General features: G+C 41.3%; 1 protein-coding gene across 1 annotated transcript in view; it reads left to right on the top strand.

Moving 5' to 3' along the window:
* Positions 1 to 23,473, top strand: part of LOC120543755 (acetyl-CoA carboxylase 1-like) — a 34,993-nt gene extending 11,520 nt beyond the window's left edge. Inside the window, 34 exon segments of the mRNA XM_039776988.1 lie at positions 146 to 234; positions 469 to 593; positions 704 to 817; positions 1,170 to 1,283; positions 1,368 to 1,457; positions 1,560 to 1,678; positions 3,039 to 3,062; positions 3,526 to 3,675; positions 4,201 to 4,344; positions 4,448 to 4,550; positions 4,634 to 4,741; positions 4,860 to 4,916; positions 7,007 to 7,048; positions 7,721 to 7,936; positions 8,097 to 8,252; positions 8,411 to 8,614; positions 9,597 to 9,752; positions 9,869 to 10,015; positions 10,525 to 10,794; positions 10,969 to 11,066; positions 11,256 to 11,376; positions 11,525 to 11,635; positions 13,837 to 13,980; positions 14,109 to 14,229; positions 15,582 to 15,650; positions 15,653 to 15,677; positions 15,794 to 15,890; positions 15,997 to 16,132; positions 16,210 to 16,387; positions 16,470 to 16,582; positions 18,129 to 18,283; positions 19,178 to 19,348; positions 21,459 to 21,595; positions 21,755 to 23,473. Of these exon segments, the coding sequence (XP_039632922.1) occupies positions 146 to 234; positions 469 to 593; positions 704 to 817; positions 1,170 to 1,283; positions 1,368 to 1,457; positions 1,560 to 1,678; positions 3,039 to 3,062; positions 3,526 to 3,675; positions 4,201 to 4,344; positions 4,448 to 4,550; positions 4,634 to 4,741; positions 4,860 to 4,916; positions 7,007 to 7,048; positions 7,721 to 7,936; positions 8,097 to 8,252; positions 8,411 to 8,614; positions 9,597 to 9,752; positions 9,869 to 10,015; positions 10,525 to 10,794; positions 10,969 to 11,066; positions 11,256 to 11,376; positions 11,525 to 11,635; positions 13,837 to 13,980; positions 14,109 to 14,229; positions 15,582 to 15,650; positions 15,653 to 15,677; positions 15,794 to 15,890; positions 15,997 to 16,132; positions 16,210 to 16,387; positions 16,470 to 16,582; positions 18,129 to 18,283; positions 19,178 to 19,348; positions 21,459 to 21,595; positions 21,755 to 21,881 (4,231 nt within the window). The 3' untranslated portion in view covers positions 21,882 to 23,473.

Below are 23,473 nucleotides of genomic sequence, written 5' to 3'. Positions count from 1 at the left end.
CTGCATGCCATGAACTTTTTTTGTAACTCTGAAATTGGTTTGATCTGTATTGGTTGTTTTCCTTGTTACTAGATCTCCTGTGCACAATAGGTACAATGCTGCATTCTTCTTTGCGTGAGGACAGACTGTGTTTGTCTCCCAACAGGTATCGCAGTGGCATCAGAGGTCACATGAAGGCGGTGGTGATGGACTTGCTCAGACAGTACCTGAAAGTAGAGATCCAGTTTCAGAATGGTGAGGGACTGCAGCAACACCCTTAATTATTGGTTTCAAGGGTTCATACGTTGCCACATGCAAGAGGAATGTGCTTCTAGTATATTGCGGCCCTTCAAGTTTTTCAGAAGACTTGCACTTACTCATTCTGTTCACTTGGGGGAGCTCTTTAACAATAAACACCTGAGCATCTGTGACTCTGCAGTTCCCCTGTGCAGTATTTCCCAAAGCTCTTACATGTTGGTTTGTTAACAGGACACTATGACAAGTGTGTGTTTGCACTGCGTGAGGAAAACAAAGGCGACATGGCCAACGTGCTCAACTACATCTTCTCCCATGCTCAAGTCACCAAGAAGAACCTGCTGGTTACTATGCTGATTGTAAGTGTCCGTCTCGCTGAGTCAGACCAGTTCAAAGTTTTCCCTGAACTAAAGAGTTTAAAGATATCTAGCTGGTGATGTTCTGTAAAGTTATCATCTCCTGTGTCTAGGATCAGCTGTGTGGCCGGGATCCCACACTGACAGATGAACTGATGGCCATCTTGACTGAACTCACCCAGCTCAGCAAGACAACCAATGCCAAGGTGGCACTGCGGGCCCGGCAGGTCAGATGTGGATTCCTAATCTTTGTTGACAAATTAATTTTGATATTAAATTGTGCCTGCTTAAAGTCAAAACCTGAAAAATATGAATTCTCCTGAAGTGGTTAAAGCTGCTTTATATAGGATTTTCATGTAAAATGTACTGTCATGAGTTCACCACCAGATGTCACCATCTACTGTTTTTCATTTAAATGGGTGAAAAACAAAACGATTACAATAGGAAAATTGGTAATTCTCATAAATCTGGAGCAAAGAGATGACAGAGAGACACTTTCACAAACTGTGAAGGGAATAGTGTGCTATATCATTTAATAATAAATGAATTGACCGTATTTCATTCATCCTTTTTACCCAGGTGTTGATAGCTTCCCACCTCCCTTCTTATGAGCTACGACACAACCAGGTGGAGTCCATCTTCCTCTCTGCAATTGACATGTATGGACACCAATTCTGCATCGAGAACCTGCAGGTAGACAACACAGGAGTTGGCTTTAACTAATGCCCTGAAAATAAAGACAGTGTTCAAGATGACTGATTATCTGTTTTTCTCTAGAAACTGATCCTTTCAGAAACGTCCATCTTTGATGTTCTGCCCAACTTCTTCTACCACAGTAATCAGGTAGTCAGGATGGCTGCTCTTGAGGTGAGAGCAACAATGATCTCAATTTGCTTTAACTTCATTTGAATACATTTTAAAATGCACATATCAAACTACTATTTTCTGTGGCTTTATCTCCTATCGCAGGTGTACGTTCGCAGAGCATACATTGCCTATGAGCTCAACAGTGTTCAGCATCGTCAACTGAGGGACAACACGTGTATAGTAGAGTTCCAGTTCATGCTTCCCACCTCGCATCCCAACAGGTATACTGCTCATAAAATGCCTGCAACGCCCACATGCTGTGCATTACCTTTCCCGCTGCTCCCTCCCCCTTTAAACGGCACTATGGACAGGAATCAATATTTATAATAGGGATGGATATTGAATTGTCCATTGGTGGCAGTGAGCATACATTTGATCCCTGCGTAATGTGTAATTTAACATATATCTTAGCAGTTCCTACTCGCTGCTTTCTTCTTCAGAATCATCAGCACAATCTGGGGGCTCCTCTATATTTGTATCTCTGTTTGCTTCACAGAACCACTGGGTTATTCAATTGTCTAGGTGTTAGTAGCATAGGTAGAGGTGTGCTGTGGTTACCCAAAACATATCTTCTCTCCAAAGCCTTTTTATTACAAGATACAACTAGCTAAGATAACTCGAGCTGGAGATTACTTTACAATCTTATGTCATCCATGGTGCCACAGTTCCTCTCCCACCTTCCCAGCTATGTGTCATTGTTCTCCATGTAAATGCTCTTCGTGTGCAAAAGAAAAATACTTTTAAAGTGTGCGAGTGCCATGAGCAACAAAGCTTCCAGCCTCTCTCCCAGTCTCATGTCAGTTGCCATTCCTTGTAAGTCCTGGAAAAACTTTGGGGCACTCTTATGCCATGTAAAACTTAAAACCATCGGCACACCCGTGATTTAAGAAAGCTTGTAACAGACAAAGTACTTTGGCATTTCTGTCTTCATCCCACCTGTGTGATTGTGTTCAGTTTGCCTGGGTGTGAATGTGTGTATGTCTCTGTGTATTTGCTTGTTGATGCTTTGCAGTGCTAGTATTTCTCTTTGTTCCGTTTTTGTTTTGCTTGTTTATGCAGTTAGTTGCAGAAATCCTTTTAAATTGCTGTCGTACACACATTTAATCGCATCCTTGTGATTGTATGTGCCTGAATTAACCTTCATCACTTCGAACTAAAGTGTGAGTGTGAAATGATTCTCTGTCTTGTACCTTAGGACAAGGATGCCTTAGAATCTCATAATGCATGTTATAAAGGGAGCAATCGGGAAGTGAAATGTGTGTTTACGGCTAGAAAGACATTTCCAATTTACTTTATCCTCCATTTTCCCATTAATTGCATTCATTTAGATATTGATCAGTGCAAAATATATTCATCACAGTAAAGGGCACACACACACACACACACACACACACACACACACACACACACACACACACACACACACACACACACACACACACACACACACACACACACACACACACACACACACACACACACACACACACCACACACGCACGCATAGCTCTGCACCTTGACTGTCTTCCTCTCCTGATGCCTGCCACTAACCACGTAGTAATCAATGTTGTTTGATTGCAGAGGGAACATCCCCACTCTAAACAGGTATTGTAAACATTATTTCCATTGCACAGACTATTAGTGACTGTAGACTAGCTAGCTGCACGGTCAAAGCAGTAATTCATGTTATTAATTCATGATTGAGTAATTAATATGTTGATAAAGTCAACCAATTGTTTTTATTATGCAACTGTTTGGTGCTTTAAAATCTCTCCAAAATGAAACCGATTTAGCAACTGCAATTTGTCTGATTTAGACAGGTTTCTTAATTGTACTGACCCCAGCATGGCCCTTGGCATTCAGCCTCTGTGTCATTTTTTGAGTCTCTGTGTGTGTTTGGGTCTTTGTGAAAGAGTGTTCTATACCAAACTAGTGTGTGTATGTGCTTCAATATTGAGGAGATTTGGATTAACTTGGGATGGCAGGTGGATAATTCAAATTACATGTTTGGGAAATGTTGTACACCAGTGCAAATCTCCTGAACTGAAACCTATGACTGTCCTGCTAGGAGAATGTCTGCTCCAATCCTGGACATTATAAATGCCGCGGACACTAGATTTCAGGAAACTAAACCCCAGGACCTTAAAGCACAAGATAGTAAATCTAAGGATGATAGTGCTGAGAAGAAAAACGCCTCAGATACGGATACTGTGGACAGGTTTGACACACAAAACCTCTTGAGTGCTTTCAGTGGGTGTAAATTCTGGGACAGCTTCTTACAATCAAAGGACTAACACCCCACAAACTGGAACTTGAATATTTAAATGGTCTCTCTGATGGTTTTATGTTTCCATGTTCCTGTGAAAGGAACATGTTCTCACACTGTCATGTGGTCTGTCATAAATCCCTTACTTTATAGCTGCTTTCCCTGTCTTCACATGTAATGGTGTAATTTTGTTACTAATTGTTTTGTTTTTTTATTATTATTTGAACCTCATTCAGTTTTTAAAGAGTCCCCTACAATTAACACATAATTGTGTGTTTTCATCGATATTATTATTATTATTATTATTATTATTATTATTATTATTATTATTATTATATCCCAGGATCTGAAATTGCCTAAAAACAGAGGAATCCAAACTGTTGTGAGGTTCTTAAAGGTGGATGGGGAACATTTTCACAGAGTCAATCTAGTGATGTGGCTGATTCCTGTTGTAACTGCTCTCTGTCAATACCTTAGGATGTCATTCTCATCCAACCTAAACCACTACGGCATGGTGCATGTAGCCAGCGTCAGTGACGTTCTGCTTGACACGTCCTTTACGCCACCTTGTCAGCGCATGGGAGCCATGGTTGCGTTCCGCTCCTTCCAGGAGTTCACCAGGTCAGTCCTTGTGTATGGGTCTTAACCTTGATGTATTCCGTTGGTAGGTGAAGATGATATTGCAAGTGCGATTCATTCCATGTATGTTTTGTCTCCTCTACAGGAACATAAACGACGTGTTGAGCTGCTTCTCTGACTCTCCGCCATCAAGTCCCACCTTCCCAGAGGGAGGTAATCCTGTCCTGTATGGCGAAGAGGACAACAAGGTGAGGAGAACAGTCGCCACGTAGTCATTGACCGGTGTGGCTGTGGACCTAAGAATGAAATGTGTAATTGCTTTGTCATCCAGAGCGTGCAGGACGAGCCTATCCATATCCTGAATGTGGCTATAAAGACCGACAGCGACATTGATGACGACGGCCTGGCCGCCATATTCCGAGAGTTTACTCACTCAAAGGTGAGAGCCCTCACAACAAGGCTTTTGTGTCTCTCGATTTCAGAATTGACAGTTCCTTTTTTTATGAGATGGCTCAGAAAGATCTTTTTATCTAGCCAATTTTTGCCTCCCATTCCAGAAATCTATGCTGTTTGAACATGGCATCCGTAGGCTGACTTTCCTTGTGGCCCAGAAGGTGAGCTAGTTGATATTTACTAAGTCAACTACCTATCTCCACAATGAGCTGCCCTGCATGTCACTAATTCAGCAGTTCTGAAAAGCATCTCCAAACATTTTCTGCAAATGAAATGAATTGTTCTGCATCTTTCTTTTTGTAATTACTAATACTTCATTACTCTGTTTGTATGGAATGACATTGTTACATTTATATATTATAATAATTTGCACTTGGAATTTAGCTGCTTTTCCTGTTTCTCTGTATCTCTTTCTGCATGCCATGCTTTTGCTTCATGATGACAGGATTTCAGGAAGCAAGTCAACTGTGAGGTGGACCAAAGGTTTCATGTAAGTAGAGGAAGACAAAAGAAAATGAGGACAGGTGGCTCTTTTGATTTGATTTATGGGACAAGTACCAATGAATTTGGTAGGGTAGACCAATGAGCTCAAAAGACAGTAGGGCTGGGACGAAATGCTTTTGCTCCGATTGCATTCTTTCACGATACCTGGGTGCCGATTGGATTTGTATTGCGATTCGATTGTTTTGAGTATTGCTATTTTTATTTTTTAATTCCTTTTAACAAAAACAAAAGCTATATAATATACTTCTAGAGACAATATATCATTAGACATTTCTAAAAACTAATTGTCTGCATTTTCTGCTTTCGCTCTGCTTTGCTAGAAACGGATATGATGTAGTTGCCGTCGGCTGTACCATATAAACAGAAAATATTTAGGTCAATCATTGGTAAAAATAAATTATTATGTTAAAAAATTTATTCTGTTTTTTTTTTTCACCCCTAAAAGACAAGTGTAATATTCCTTCATGGATTTTATTTAGCAGTGACTGTTTGATCTTTCCATTACTAACCATGGGGTTCTGCGACTCCCTGATTTCAACATAAAGCTCATTTAATTCTGTTGCATCAGGGTAAATAAAGGAAACCTAACCCACCATTGTGCTGAATCAATACATTTAGGGTTACCCACCGTTTTTAGAGCTCCAGTTTAAATGTGTCATTAAAGCCCCAGAACCATGAACTCATTGCACAGATATTGTCACCATGTAATGCTAATTGTAAGTGCCTTGCAGTGATGTGAGCACACATTTTTAGCGTGAATAGCAAGGCAGGAATTGAACCCCCAATCACGGCAGTTTGGTGATTATGCTGTGTCAGTTGTGCTGTAGTACACAGGGCCATATTTATCGCGCCACGATGGACCCATTCAAAAGAACACCCACTAACATTTGAATGATAATGACAGGGATGTAGAACTGGATTACATTTTGAGAAATGCCCAGTTCTTTCTGTCATTTTTGACAATAGGCTTTGATTTTTCTTTTGATGGCACAACCGTCTCTGATGAGAGCTAATCACGCTAACTCGTGTCACCGTCATTATGTGGCCCTTGTTACAGGGAGGGGTTTTTCACTAGTCTCCACCATTCTGCATGGTCATCCACTTTATTGTAGAAGGTGAATATGATATGTAATCACAGTGCCACATCATGGCTGTGGAGGTTTCCAGTGTGTGGACTATTACAGTCCCCTTGTTATTGTGCAGGCTGTGAGCTGATGAGAGCATCCCCAATCGGTCTGGCATTGTTTTGGCAAGTGGGACACTTCATCTGATAACGTCAAAGAGGGCTACCAGGCATTATTCAGGGGATCAAACGTCTCTGAAAAAAGGAAATGTTTTATTCATTAGCATAGTGACTGGTGCTATATATATATATATATATATATATATATATATATATATATACAGTCTATTACCATTATTATGTCAGCTTGCTGTCTGGGTGAATACACAGTGATTTTCTGATAGATAAATGACATCAGTAAAGGAGCATACGTCCCATTGCATGTAGAGCAAGGTCCTTATCATCACTGCATAATACTCCATACTTACTGGTATAACAATTTTAGCAAAGCCCAGCTTAGCTTATTGACACCTGCTGTGATTAGGTTTATAGTTAATACATGGCTAACTGATTTTGGTGTTCTTAACACTGCTGTGCTTATAGCCATGTTTTTTTGCTTTGGAGACAATTGTTGATTTAAATTTTTTTTTTCTTGCTTTCTCTTTCTCACTATCCTCCATACAGAGAGAATTTCCCAAATTTTTCACATTCCGTGCAAGAAACAAGGTGGGTGTCTACATATTTCAAACCATGTGTCAAATTATCACTTTTAACGGTTTTCTGAATGGACAAATTGGTGTTTGCTCATGTAGAAATGGCCTGTTGGACTATGGTCTATTGAAAAGATAAAGGGATACCCACATGCATCAAATTATTGTAACATTGCAAATTTACCCACACATTTCAAAATACAACAGATTGATTGACTTTCCTTTGACTGGGAGACCATTCAAAACCGTGCTGTGGTTATAGGAAACAACTTTTCACCCCCCTGGCAGTGCTGACTTTCACTCTATCACAATCAGTGATGGCTCTTCCTCTCCGTTACCCCTGATAGTTTCACTACAATGACACCACCAAAACTCATTAAAGTAATGAACTCTTAAATTATGTCTCCCATTTAAGAGAAATGACACCCATTAGCAGCTTTCTGAGATCGAGATTACCCATAATTTCATTTACTTAATACAGTGTGTGGCTCACAGGCATCGTTTTTACTCTTACATCAACTTGGTGCTCCTGAAATTGCCAATTTGGACTTCTTCTGTTAATGGAGGAGATAATGGCAGGGAAGCCTAACTCGTAAAGAAAAAGTTTTTCAGGAAAGTCTTTGAGCATGTTCATTTAAAAAGGTGTAGTTTTTGTGTTTGTGATTCTGTCCGGTCTGTTTCTCAATAGTTTGAGGAGGACAGGATCTATCGTCATTTGGAGCCGGCACTAGCTTTCCAATTGGAGCTCAATCGCATGCGCAATTTTGCCCTAAGTGCCATCCCATGTTCCAACCATAAGATGCACTTGTACCTGGGTGCAGCCCGTGTGGAGGTGGGCACAGAGGTTACGGACTACCGTTTCTTTGTGCGAGCCATTATCCGCCACTCCGATCTGGTCACAAAGGTAAGATGATGGGGGAACAACTGTTGCGCTCCCTTTTTTCAAGTTTTCAAAGGGTTTGGATTCTCCAACACAGTTCTGTATGTCCTTTTGTTTGATTTACACATTAATCATACCTGCCCCAAATGACAGGGTTTTTTTTCTTCTTCTGTTGCTTCACTAGGAGGCCTCTTTTGAATACCTTCACAATGAGGCAGAGCGTCTGCTGCTGGAAGCCATGGATGAGCTGGAGGTGGCTTTCAACAACACGACTGTACGAACTGACTGCAACCATATCTTCCTCAATTTTGTCCCCACAGTCATCATGGACCCATCAAAGGTTTGTGAAACTCTCTCTCTCTCACACACACACACACACACACACACACACACACACACACACACACACACACACACACACACACACACACCTCTGATACGCAGTCAGACCAGAGCTCACAGTGTTATTAATGAGTTTGCATTCTCTACAAACTTCAGATTGAGGAGTCTGTGCGCTCCATGGTGATGCGTTACGGCAGCCGTTTGTGGAAGCTGCGTGTCCTGCAGGCCGAACTGAAAATTAACATCCGCCTGACTCCAACTGGAAAGCAAATCCCCATCCGCCTCTTCCTCACCAATGAATCAGGCTACTACCTGGACATCAGCCTGTACAAGGAGGTCACTGATTCCCGAACGGGACAGGTGGGGCCCAAAGACCGACAGGTGGGGCACTCATGCATCTTCCATCTCATCTGCTTATTGTCCAGTCGCTGGCAAAAAACTTCAGCTCCATCCTGGAAACCTCAGCTCCCAGAATGCAATTAACAAGCCTAGGCTTGTCATTTTTATCCAGTAAAATTTCAAAATTCTGGCTTTAAGATTTATTGAGTTGAAGTAAAGATCCAGTATGGTGTCGGGCCCTTAGCCTGGTGGACAATAATTTTAGTAATATCCTTTGACCTCGCAGCTGATCAGGTAAGTAACTCTTCACCCAGCCATTCATCCATATGTCAATCAACCATCCATATTAGTAAATCTATCGATTAAAAGTGAAATGTTATCCCATCAGCTCCAGCAGAATGTGAGAGTTGTTGAGTTTGGTTTCTATTTCAAGATTCTAAACATGGTTGAGAGAAAAAAAACTGCTGCATTTCCTGCAATCATTGATAAAATGATTGAACTTGAGTTTAGAATAAGTCTAATAGCAAGATGATGTGGGTGTCAGTGTGGAGTGGAATGCTTTTGGCATACAAGGACATGCTGCTAAGCTTTTTTTAAGGTGTTGTGGGCATAATTCAACAAAACAGCTGTAATTGGAAGTGTCTGCATCAAACTTACCTGCACTTAGAACATTGCAGCACTTAGGATAGGTCACAAGTATATGGTATGTGTGTCTGTCTGATGGCCCTGATAATGTATGATTACAAAGCCTGATGTTCTCTCTAGATTTGTGCCACTTCCTGTGTACGTTGCTCCGAGTTGTGCTTCTGTGTGAACGTGTTTATAGTGTATAGAATACGGGATTGGTACGTCATATACTTTGTGCTGGTTAATGCTGTAGCAGTGGGTATGACCGATGCTCATTATCATAATCATTCTCAAATCATAATGGTATTTCGGCAAGGTGGTAGAAGAGGTCAGTATATCTATAAAAAAGTAACTATCTCTGTCCCTCTTTGTTCAGATCATGTTTCAAGCATATGGTGACAAGCAGGGTCCGCTGCACGGCATGCTCATCAACACCCCCTATGTGACCAAGGACCTGCTGCAGTCTAAGCGCTTCCAGGCGCAGTCTCTGGGCACCACCTATGTCTATGACTTTCCAGAAATGTTCAGACAGGTACAAAACAAAAACGAATGACTCACATCTTGACCATTGTGCTTGGGTTATGCTTATAAATACTGATTGTCCATATAATGTTGATGGAATAACTTTTGAATTTATCTTTTTCCCAGGCTCTGAAAAAGCTGTGGCACTCATTCCAGGCCTTTGCCACCTTACCCAAATGCCCGCTTCCTTCTGAGCTGCTTACCTTCACAGAGCTGGTTCTTGACGCCCAAGGCCAGCTGGTGCAGATGAACAGACTGCCAGGGGGCAATGAGGTCAGTTATTTTAGTTTAATACATAAATACAGACATAAAAAAAACATAAATAGTACTCCTTTACTTTGACATGACCTTTTTTGTCTATCTACCTCTTTCAGAATGTGCAATTTCCCTTTCACTCTGTAGGTGTCTCTGTGTTTCTTTGGCTGTGTGCTTTTTAAATACTTTATTGTTGTATGGCAATGCTTAATGCATTATTGAACGTGGATTAAGAAATAATACCTATGTCTGGCAATTCTATTTATGCCAAGCAGAAAGTGCTGCAGTCTGAGTCAAATTAATTAAATTGAATAGAAATAGAGTATTTACAGTGTATTTATCTTACAATATTTATATATATATATATATATATATATATATATATATAATATAAATATATATATATATATATATATATATATATATATATATATATATAATATATATATATATATATATATATATATATATATATATATATATATATATATATATAGTGTTAAAGTGCCTCTGTTCTGTCTATCCAGATTGGTATGGTGGCATGGCGGATGACCCTGCGTACTCCAGAATATCCAGCGGGGCGTGAGATCATCGTCATAAGTAATGACATCACACACAAGATAGGCTCATTTGGACCCCAGGAGGACTTGTTGTTCCTGCGAGCCTCAGAGATGGCACGAGAGAGCGGCATCCCCCGAATCTACATCGCAGCCAACAGTGGCGCCCGCATTGGGCTGGCAGAGGAAATCAGACACATGTTCCATGTTGCCTGGCAAGATACAGCTGACCCTTATAAGGTCAGTAATATATTCCTAATTGTACTAGAGATCCCTGAATTTATTTTCCCCATAATGGATGTCATTAATTCAGACAATGACCTGGTGGCTTTTATTTATTTATTTTTTGTGTGTGTTTTGCATCTGTATCATTGACTGTCATAACTAAGCAGTCATTGCTATATTCCCCTGCAGGGTTTCAAGTATCTCTACCTCACACCTCAGGACTACAAGAAAGTTTCCGCCTTGAACTCTGTGCATTGCGAACATGTGGAGGATGAGGGAGAATCTAGGTACATCTTTTTATTACTCCTTTGTACTTTGTACGTGAGGAAATAAGTCTGCAAGATGCTGTAGTATCAGTCAAGTACGCACATCTTCACATATGAAAGCCTATGAGATTATCACAGAGGTGACAATGAAAGGAAAAGCTATTGGGGGGTCACGTCCAGCTGTCAGTAAATGTATGTGTTGCCATGCAGGTACAAGATCACTGACATCATTGGAAAAGATGAAGGGTTGGGTGTGGAGAATCTGAAAGGGTCTGGAATGATTGCTGGAGAATCCTCTCTGGCTTATGATGAGATCATCACCATGAACCTGGTAGGACTGAAGTGGGCACACTGGTGTACAAAAAACACATGCATACACGTAGCCTTAAGCTGTACACTGATCTTTAGAAAGCAAGGACTTGCTCAATACAAAGAGTTGATTAGCATGCAAGCCTTAACATGATTGTCTTGACCTATAGGTCACATGCAGGGCCATAGGGATTGGGGCCTATCTGGTGAGGCTTGGACAGAGAACCATTCAAGTGGACAACTCTCACATTATCCTTACTGGAGCTGGAGCACTCAACAAGGTAAACGTGTCTACCATGTAAATTAATATTTCAGTAAAAAAAATTTCAAGATAACCTTTTTTTTCAAGCTTTTTTTAAATTGTGTGATTGTGTGCAACACTGAATAAGCACAACATCAGTTATCTTTAAACTACTACTACTGTAGTGTGTATTTTTCTTTTTTTATAATACATTAACAGAAACTGCATATTCTGAAATAGGCATGACAGGGTAGATGTGTGTATGTATCAAAAGAATAAATCAGAAAAGTGTACAATGATTTTGATGCTGTTCCAACTCGGCGATCAGGCCTCCTCCTGCCTCGTTCTGTTCTACTAGGACCTACCTCTCCGGTCCCAGCCATACGCCTGCCTGCCACTCATAGTGGAATAATTGAAAGTGAACCATGAAGTTATATTTGCATAGAAATAGAGTGGCATGCCGGGGGCTGCAGTGCAGGACACCCATATCATTTGTTTTTAATCGAAATGAAAAGTTTTGCTGAGGCAGATTGTTTTTCTGCATGCAGTTGATTGGTGTGTGTGTGTGTGTGTGTGTGTGTGTGTGTGTGTGTGTGTGCTCTCATGCTTCACTACCTCCTCCTGTCTTGCTTTCCATTCTCTGTCCTTGTCAATGCATTACGACGACTCTGTTTCAAATTAAATGACAGATCGCAACATGACAAATCATGCAAATGGCCCCATGATGGCATTCCTATTTGCTGGAATCTCAATTGTCTTTAGATGCCCCCACTGTTTAGCTCCATTTATGGGAGTAGACTCATCATAATGTTAACTGACAAGTGTCAACAATGTGCAGGTGATGTATTGCAATATATACGTTGTTTACAATCGATTGTTTGTATTTTAAAATAGCACTGATTTCACCAGTGACACGGGCATGAAATGTGTATTTTTTCTGCCTTTTTATCATGTGGTATACTAGCTATTAACTGAAACTTAATGGAGAGCAGGAGGCTGCCACCCAGAGATCATTTCATTAACTGCTGGAAAGCTCTCATATTTTCATGGGGAGTGGATAGTAACTACTAGCATAAATACCCCAGTGAGCCGTTACATCCAGTTCGCCCCTCATTTTCTTCCTCACAGTCATCTCCCTCTGTTCCTCCTCCTATATCCCCTCCTCTTCTCTCTGCTGTGGAATCTTAATGAAGCCGGCGATGGCCAGAGGCACAGGGGTTTTGTGTATGTCAAGGTGACTGCAATGTTTCTTGGGGCCGCAGGCTTTCCTGACAGCTTTAGGAGAGTGCCCTAGATTTGTAGCCAGATACATAACCATTAATGGTAATAAAGAAGGTAAATGATGGCTGAAAAGGTGAGAGCTGAGGGTAGGGATTGAGCTCCTCTCTGATTTTTATGGAACCATGTCAGGGCCCTGCCACCTGTTCTATGCTGCCTATGAAAATAGGGTGGGATGGGAGTGAGATTTTATGGCTTCAGGTTGGCATAAGGGCAATTTTGAAGGTAAAAGTACTTTGGTGGCTTCCATCTCACCCTTATACAACACCCTCTATCACAACTGGTAGATGGATATATAGATATATATTCAGAATGCACATGACAACATAAAGGGGATGTAAGCCAGTTGAATTAATTGAGTGTTTTGGATGAGAAAGGGCATGTGTTAATTTACGCCAGCTGTTAGAAAATCCCCCAGGAAGAGTGGCATGTGCTGCCACCCACCTGTGTAGGCCGTGGTAGAGAGATTTCTGGCTGCCGATCACCTGTATTGACAAGGCAGTGGGGCCATGTAATGCAGGGCCCCCTCCGGTTACCTGGCATGTCTGTCTGTGTGCGATCTCATTGATCCACGGCCCCCCACACCAGAAGCTTGGTGAAAACACCACCTGTAATCGGCCAAGGTTGCACAACATGAACAGCGGATTAACCCTGTTGGCTCCAGTGGAAGCCAGAGAGAGGAGGCTTTTAAAGGGTGAATCCACGCGAAATTAAATTGGGCAGAAAACCATTGCTCCAGTTTTCAAGCAGCTTTTAAAAGAGCCATGCTTCTGCACATTGCTGCTGCAATGTGACTCCGTGTGATGTACCCTCAAAAGCCTTGTTTGCTATCATGGTACATGCCTAAATAGCCAGAATTAAATATCAGGCAGCCTGGGATTCAACAGAAAAGTATTCTTTTTGTCATTATTTTCTAAATAAAAAAAAAAATTAATCAACACCTTGGTATTTTTCTTACCACAGGTGCTGGGCAGAGAAGTGTACACATCAAACAACCAACTTGGTGGCATTCAAATCATGCACAACAATGGTGTGACCCACTCTACTGTTTGTGACGACTTTGAGGGAGTCTTCGCACTTCTGCAGTGGCTGTCCTACATGCCCATGGTACAGTAATGTTTAGCTGTTTTTAATAGGATGTTGCTTCCTATTTCTGTGTGATAAATGTCATTATCCAAATGTTTAGAGCTATGTGGCTTTTTTCCTTGTAAAATAAAGACATTTCCTTTCTTCAGTGTAAATCTAGTCCAGTGCCCATCCTCAACGCCAAGGATCCCATAGATCGTCTGGTGGATTTTGTGCCTACAAAGACTCCGTATGACCCTCGCTGGATGCTAGCAGGACGTCCCAGCCCGAGTGAGTGTCCAGTCAATGTCCATTTAGATCTTTTAATGGAAACTTGTTCATTCTTGTTGCAAGGTAGGTACAGAATAGTGTAGCTGACTAGTTCTGGTAAATACTGTTTGGGTAGTGGTTCTGTGATGCCAGATCTTTAAAAAGTAACTTAGAATTTACTTTTAACAAAACCTTTTGCTTACTAAGTGATTACCCTGGTGTCATCCTTATTCCTCTCACATTCCACCACTACTTGGTTGCATTTTCATAATCGATTCATCATTCAAGTCCTTTATCAATTATTAAGCAAACGTGAAACATTTGCTTCGCAGTTTTCTCCCTTCTTAGGATTTCCCACTTTTTTCAGTTGTTAAATTACTGTAAATTAAATATCTAAATTAATATAAATATCTTAATTATTTCTGATTGTTGATTGGACGAAACAAGCAAATTGCAACATCAAATTGGGCTCTGGGAAACTATTTCTAATCATCCGATTTAATCAATAATGAAAACAATTGCAACATAGTTGCAGGCCTGTACTGTACATTCAGCCTTATATCCATTCTCTGCTCAGGAAATGGAACAAATGGTCGCTACATCAGATACTGAGTTGCACTTAAAGTTGTATTGCATTATATAGCATTCTGGTTGTAACTTTGATGATGCTTTATATACTTTCACTTTTGCCCATTTCCTCTACTAATCATTTTTATTCAAAATGCTTCATCAGCAGTTGTAAATAGCCACACTCCCATTTTTGTGTGTTATTTATAAAGTAAATATAAAGATTCATCATTTAATCCTAATATTTCCTGGGTTAAAGGCTGAAATAATTAATTACTAGAGAGACTATTAGGAAACCAATAGAGAAACAGTGAAGTCTAACAGCATGATGCTAAAGGCAAGATCAAGATGGCACCAAAAATGGATCTGGTATGTTTTACACTGCAGGTCAGGACTGAGCAGGTACCACATCAGTGTAATTACAGCTTGGGACAGCAAAGCGATTGGGGGGACCGTGTGGGAAGCCAGTCAACGTCTCTGGTAGTGATGAGTGGCGAGGCTTAATTGAATGGTAACCTCGTAGGCTGGGCATGTTTCTCAGGGTGTGCAGGCCGAAAAAGAGCTTAAAAAGCCTCCTTCTGCAGTCATCCATCATGGTTTGCTGCTAAGACTACAGATTCTTTGTAACAAAAAATACACAACCTCAGACTACAGGAGGAATAAATCCAGTTTTTGAAAACGCTATGAAAGTGTTTTCAGAAAATTGATTCAGTTGCATTTCCAGTTTGCAATACTTAACTCCACTTTCTTTCCCGTTTCACACTCACTCTCTGTCGTACTACCCTCACTCCTCTCTGTATATACAGCTCAAAAGGGGACCTGGCAGAGTGGCTTTTTTGACCAGGGCTCCTTCATGGAGATCATGCAGCCATGGGCGAGAGTGTAGTGGTAGGCAGAGCCAGGTAAGTGTCCCACTAGAACACAAAACCATGATGACACACTGCCAATAATGAATTTGCGCTATAAATGTAGTCAAGGTGTTTTGTAGATGTCAGCGCTAAATGGCCTCTCTCCACAGACTGGGTGGGATACCTACCGGAGTGGTCGCCGTGGAAACCAGGTCAGTGGAGCTGTCAATCCCAGCCGATCCAGCCAATTTGGACTCTGAGGCGAAGGTAAGGGGTCGTCAATGCTTACACTCAAGCGTGAGCTGGCATCCAAGTATTTCGACATTTACAGACACCCAGATACTGATGCTGATTTTCTGGTTTGTATATTTAGATCATCCAGCAGGCAGGGCAGGTGTGGTTCCCAGATTCTGCTTTCAAAACAGCCCAGGCCATTAAAGACCTGAACAGAGAGGGCCTACCTCTTATGGTGTTTTCAAACTGGAGGGGCTTTTCTGGAGGAATGAAAGGTACTTCTGCTTCTACGGTAATCAGTCACTCTGGGATGAAACCCATTCAGTATCTCATATGAAATTCTCTTTCTTAGATATGTACGACCAGGTGTTGAAGTTTGGGGCCTACATTGTGGACGGGCTAAGGGAGTACAAGCAGCCCGTACTGGTTTATATCCCCCCCCAGGCTGAGCTGAGAGGAGGATCCTGGGTGGTTATAGATCCCACCATCAACCCCCGTCACATGGAGATGTACGCTGACAAGGACAGCCGGTGAGTTGGACTGAAAAAGGGCAGATTGAGGATCATCTTTAATCAACCACCTTTTGTTCACTTAAATCATTCTTGTCTCCAGAGGTGGAGTTTTGGAGCCTGAAGGAACAGTGGAGATCAAATTCAGGAAAAAGGACCTGGTGAAGACAATGAGGAGAGTGGATCCGATCTACATGGGCTTGGCTGAAAAACTGGGTGAGTTCTCCACTTCAACTAATTATAGCTCTTTACGGGCGTCTCTGTCCCCCTCGGCCTTGTCCTCATTTTAGTATGGAGCTATATATCAGGCGGGAGCATGTGTGTATTCACTGTCGTTCTTCATTTGGTGTCGATTGTATCATCTTCACTGCACTCCCCCGGGAGACATGTCAATCACAGCCTGCTCGGATCAATCACCAGCTCTCCTGTATCTCCTGCACAGCCTATTGATTTCCTCCAGGCTCGGAGCAACTGTGGTCCAATGCTATTTAGGCTTTGCGCTTTTGGCGAACTGGTGGAATGGAGGGTTACTGGGGAGGGTTTGAGAGCTTACAGATTGGAATTGACAGAAATCAGTCTTTGGTGACAGCAGCCAGGGGTTTTGGGGGAGCTCCAAAACAAAATGCTATTAGCGGGTGTTAAGTCACCGCAGCAATGCTCACGTAGAACCTGATTTGATGGCAATAGAACTAAAAGGTGCATCGCTTCTGTTTGACTCCCTCCAAATTGTTTAGAATTGGTCTGAAAGACACACCAAATTGTTGGAAATGTAAGACAGAGGACGGCCAATTACTTCATGTCCTATGGTCCTGTGATAAGGTCCAGGAATTTTGGACATGATAACCTATGTCGGATTCCAGGTTCCATTCAGCCCAGGGTTATTTGCTCTGGGAGCTAGGTCCACTCCAGACCAGTTTAATGATAGCCAGACATATTCTTTTAAAGTGTTCATATTATGCTTTTTGGCTTTTCCCTTTTCCTTTTTGTGTTATATATCTTTTTTGTGAATGTTAAAGGTTTACAAAGTGAAAAAGCCCAACGTCCACCCCAAAGGGACTTACCATCTCCAACAGAAAAACACTGTTCACAAACTGCTCCAAACAGCTCTACTGTAGTCCAGCCTTTACTTCCGTGACCAACGCTCGTCACTTTGTAAAACACGTTATAATGCTCGCCTAGCTGCTAGCGTGGCACGCCCTCATACTCTGCTTCCGACTGGCTAGTAGTCCTTACCTAGCTACTGCACATGTGCGACTCCTAACAAAGATGGAACAGAAGTGCGATGCCTCACCCTGTAGCTAAAACAGAGAGCTCAACACACAGGGTGAAAAGAGGAGCTGCAGCAATGTGCAGTACATCAAAAATATGGTGTTTTTTGAGAATTAAACCACATAAACCTATTCTGGTACAACTTCTAAATACAATTATGAACCTAAAAATGAGCATAATATGAGCACTTTAAGAGGATGGAGGATGGGTGCCGGGAGTGGGCTTGTAAAATTTGTTTGTTTTGTTAAAAATAAAAAAATTTAAAATAACTATATACTGGAACTATAAGGAAAGGCCAACTATCATACTGCTATGGGAGGATATCATTTTTGTCTTTCACACCTAAACGTAAACATAGTTTTCTGAACATATTGGCAAGAACTGCGATTTCTCATCCATATACTCGGCTTGTAATCAAAACCTTCAGGCACATGGCAGTCAGTTTTGGGCAGATGATTTGACAGCAGTGTTTTATGGGTTTGTTTGCCAACAGGAACACCAGAGCTGAGTCCCCCTGATTGTAAAGAGCTGGAGACCAAGCTGAAGGAGCGCGAGGAGTTTCTCCTGCCTATCTACCACCAGGTGGCTGTGCAGTTTGCAGACCTCCACGACACCCCAGGTCGCATGCAAGAGAAGGGCGTAATAACGGTGAGCACTTCTTGCAGGCATGTATTGCTACAGTGCGAGTGTGCAGTATGTGAATAACGTGAAAAGCCTGCAGGGGAGTATCAGTCTGGCTGCACCTGCCTAGTGACTAATGTTTGGTCTCACCAGGCTGTGAGACTCGTCGTCATAATTATCTCATGATGACCCTGGTCAATCACCTCAGAAACCACAGAGCAGCCTCAGGCAAGCCCCATCCCATCCTGTGCCTTCCCAGTCCCATCTTTCACATACAAACATACACACACTCGCTTTGACTGCCATCCATCTGTGAAAGACCCTTCTGGTCATGTGAACAGTGTATTGTGTACACACAGTATGGACTGCAAAGACTGTACAGGTCTGCATGTTCAACTCGGGTACATCAGCAGATCAATCCGTGATAGTTCTAAATTGACATCCTCAGAAATTCAGTCCACTGTGATGAACACTTAATTTACAGAATAACACATTTCTGTAACACCTATTAGCCTAATTGACAGTGTTAGACTTGTGAATCCACAACAGAATGAAAAGATTCTCACATCCAATTTTCATAAACCTGAATTAGCCCTTTGAACGAAGTGTCATTTGTGTTAAAGCAGTTTTATATTAAGTAGACATATACGTCATTTTATAAATTCGCACACATACCGCCTGGGATTATGTAATCAAAATAAACAGCCATTTTTTTTTATGCTGTGTACAGCACAGGCCTTTTTGCCAGGTAGTCCGTTTTCACGACGTTCCATGAATAGGTTAAGACAGCCTGGAACTCATTCATATCCCCTTTTATATTCACAAAGAATGAAATGCACGGACTTTTTGTTGACCTTTTAGTAAATTCTAAAATGTAGCTGCATTTAAATGATTGTTTATTTTGTCTTTTACTCAACTCAGGATATCCTTGATTGGCCAACGTCCCGTCAGTTCTTTTACTGGCGCCTGCGGCGCCTGCTGCTGGAGGACACCGTGAAGATGAAGATCCAAGCGGCCAACAGTGAGCTGACAGACGGACAGACCCAGGCAATGCTGCGCCGCTGGTTTGTGGAGGCCGAGGGGACTGTCAAGGTAAAACCTCACCACATACTCGTATGTTTTGTTCTATGTATAGTCTCTCTCAGTACTGACTGAGTGGAACATTTCAGTATCCGTAAGTGATATCCTATTGACTTACAGAGTTTGAAAACTGGAGGTTACTTTTAAGGACGTAAGCTAAGTATACATTGATGTACAGTACAATTTATTTTGCTCGCACAGATTTTAAATATATGCTAATACATAAAAAAGTAGTAGTTTACTGCTTTACCTCATGTCAGTTAGACAAAGTTAACCATTACAGCTTCATTTGAGGGGGCAATTTGTGGTTCTTTAATACTAGAACCGCCAGAGCCAACGCCATTACACCCAAAACCGCAGGCGCGCAGCTGTTTTTATTTTATATTTTTGCTATGTTTTCGCTCCTGCCCTGACTTTTCCTGAATACCTATTTGGCACATGGCTATATCGTAATAATTATAGAATAACGTTTAGAAAACAAAATATTGGGGTTTGTATAAAAAAAAAAAAAAAAAAACTTTAGTTGCCAGGAGCAGCGCCACTTAACGTTGGTACTTTCCTCCTCAGCAGAATTGATGCATTTGCATAATGGGCGTACAGCACATTAAGACAATAAATGGGACATAGAAACTCAATATTATTCACTTATATTCACTTATAATCACTAAGGTATGAAGGCCCACAGTATTCATCCTGTCATATGTGTAAAATATCAGAAATGTTGACTGTTGAATTGAAAGACTCATGGGCATGGGAGAGATGGGGAGACAAATATAAATGCTGAGGGGACTTATTGACGTTCTTTTGTTTGACTAAATGTGATAATGTAATCATTTGCACCGTAAATATATGTCCCATTTAGTTTACTTGCCAAAATAAAAATGCTGAAACTTTATTTCCAGCCTTTTATGTTTTACGCTGCTGGTTATACAACTCAAAACAACTTAAGATAGAACCAAATAGATAGTGCCTTTTTTTTCTTATTTTTTTTTTTTAAATGTAAAGTGATTGTTTTTGCAGATGTTGCTCACAATAAGAAGCTCACTAAATAGCACATTTTACACTGATAAGGGTACACCAGTTTTGCGTTGGCTCCAGCTGTTAGATAGACTAGCTTTGTATGGTTTGTGGGAGCTGTGTGTGTCCTTGCTGCTAGAGATTAACGCAAGCGCTATAGAGATGGAGTATTATGGGATAATGGCCCCTCGGCCAAACAAAAGGATACAGGCGCACTTGGGCGTCGGGTCTGGTAAGGGCAAAAAGGACCATATAATTATTCCAAACCTCTTGCAAAATAAAATCCAAGTCAATATAGAAAACTACAGTGTCCGTTTCATGATTTCCTCAATACACAGGGAATGATTAGAGGTTTCTTTTTATCTGGAAGCTCCCATTCCTTCTCCTCAAGGTGCACCAGATAAAGAAGTAGTAAGCATTCCTATTAAATCTTGATGATATAATACAGCTGCACTGATAACTGGTAGTTAATAAAAATAAACATCCCTCAGAGATAATGAATAAACGCTGTTCCTTCCGGCCCGGTCTCAGGCTCAGAGGACCAGCCACAGGGGTGACAGGAGCCGGCCCAGCGTCTGAGATCTCCTAAGAAGTGGCCTTCTTGTTAGCTAATATATTATCCCAATCAGGACTGGCTGTCTTAAGCCACAATTAATCACAGCCCTGGCACGTGCAGATAGGAGAGCAACACGCTGTTTCTTAATTAAAAGCAAACAGATTAAAAATGATTAATAATGGCATTAAATGTTCTTGTGGACGTCAAGCAGGACTGTTCATAAAAAAAGGTAAGAGCCCATTAAACCCCTCAGCCCCCCAAATCTTTGCTAAGCCCTCCAGCCTGGCTTTGTTTGGTATCAGAGATGCCAGCACTCATGAATACTAATTTTCCTATCCGGTCCAGTCAACAAGACATCCGGATCGCACTTCGTGCCTGGCCATCTCTTTTGTTGTTATTTATTTGTTGATTCATAATATCTTATATATTTTATCCGTTCGCACGTTGTGTGACGTTAATTCTTTCTTGGGACTTTTTTACATTCCCAATTACATTAAGAAAAAGTGTGATTTCTAGGCCTCCAATAAACTACTCTGTTGCATTATACAGGCCTATCTGTGGGATAATAATGAAGAGGTGGTGGCATGGCTGGAGAGGCAACTAGCTGAAGAAGAGGGCGCAAGGTCTGTCGTCGATGAGAACATCAAGTACATCCGCCGAGATCACATCCTCAAGCAGATACGCAGGTGATAATTCTCACCTATGGAGCTTCAATGTGGTGAAGAGTAATACAGTGCAACTCATTTTCACCTGTCATTACTCCCATCCGCCCACCTGGCCATCCCAGCTTTCTTTGCATTATTATGATGTTGTTTTCTTTAATCTTCCCGTTTTTATTTTTTTAGCCTCGTCCAAGCCAATCCAGAGGTTGCCATGGATTCTATAGTGCACATGACCCAGCACATCTCGCCCACACAGAGAGCCGAGGTGGTCCGAATCCTGTCCACAATGGAGACGTCAGCCTCCTCCTAGTGGGAGTCTGGCCTCTCCTCCCCGCCTGGCTGAAGCACGGCTCAGGCCGCAACCACAGCCAAAGGAAGCCCGGCTCAGCCAGACCTGCTCCGGACTGAGACCTGGGCTGGAAACTGAGGCTGGAGGAGCCAACAGGATGGCCCTACTGGTTACTGATGAATTGTTGGCTATGATTCTTACTAAGCAAGGGTTCACATGACTGACATCAATTAAGACGTTTTGTAAATTGTTTTACATGTACGCTAGTGTTGAGATAAATCCATGTATTTGTATTCAAGTGCAATTGAAAATTGACTAAAGAAATATCTAATATGGTCTGTTTGGAGTTTACATAGTTGGCCCAGATGGATGTTTGATGCTTCCATGATAATCAGTGACCTCAACACAACAATAAATTTAAAAATGTTGTCATATTTAAAATGCACCTTGGTTTGTGACATATGCTTGTTCAAATTCGCAAGCATTTTGATGACCGACTCGACAATGACAACACATTGCTGGGTGCATTAGCGATAAAGGGGTTTTTACACTTCTAAATAAGGAGTCCTTAGTTACTGAACAAAGACAGGGAACTCTTTAACAGATCTGGACAGGAGAGCCCAGCAGGGAGCAGGGACAAGGTCCCTTTTAGACCCCGACTGTTTCACAGTTACCCTGCAGTGAGCAACGGGCAGTTCGCCTCACAACAAAACCACAGCAGCTGTCCCGTCTGTTCTCACTCACACAGTACACACATGCTGCTTGAGATGCACTTTACTGCTTACTGTTCACTCACATTGCACCCAGAATCTAACGGGCCCTGTTTTAACTGCTGCATCTTGCATATATACAAACATGCAAAAACCCTACATGCACAAAGTGGTACAAGCAGTAATACACACAGACATAATAATAGTTAAAATGGGCATTGATAATGGGACTATGTAGAGTGGTTAACAGCATGTAGTCTGTATCCCTTGGCTTACTTTTTTTTTTTTGGACAACTGGTTTTAGTGTATGCTCCTTAAACAAATTATTACAATTTTATTATTTTTTTTAACTAAAGAAATATTTTTGAATCAACAATTGGATGGCTAAATCGTAAACTGTCTGTGAAGAAAAAAAAAAAAGACTGTTCACTGAACTTACATGTTACATGTTAAATATGGTGTCTAATTTACACTGTAACCCACACTAACTGTTCTATTTAAAGTTTGTACCTTATGTACATGAAATGTTACTTATATTTAATATTATTTTTTGAAATTAATGTTTGAATCGCATAGTACTTCTCTACTTGAGTTTGTTACTGAAGACAGGCATAGTGTGGCATCTGTATGAGAATAAGAGTACATAGTAACAGTAAAACAGCACCCTAATGTTTCAGTCCTGTAGATCATTGTGTCATATATGCTCTGCAGAAAATCCAACTTGAAATTGCTTAGTGGTCCATGCTGTGCCTTTCACATGGCTGTACTGTATTGACATGTAGTCCAGTTTCTTTATAAGTAACTGGTTGGAGAGGATGGAGAACAATTTAAACTGAAGACTCTAACTGTGTGTGCAAATCTAATAAAGCTTACCCAACATAGTTGGAAGTGTGTGTGCAAAAA

Source organism: Perca fluviatilis, chromosome 16, assembly GCF_010015445.1.
Source record: "Perca fluviatilis chromosome 16, GENO_Pfluv_1.0, whole genome shotgun sequence".
Taxonomy (NCBI): Eukaryota; Metazoa; Chordata; class Actinopteri; order Perciformes; family Percidae; genus Perca; species Perca fluviatilis.
The sequence above is the reverse complement of the archived record's forward strand: the minus strand, read 5'-3'. Positions and strand labels throughout refer to the sequence as shown.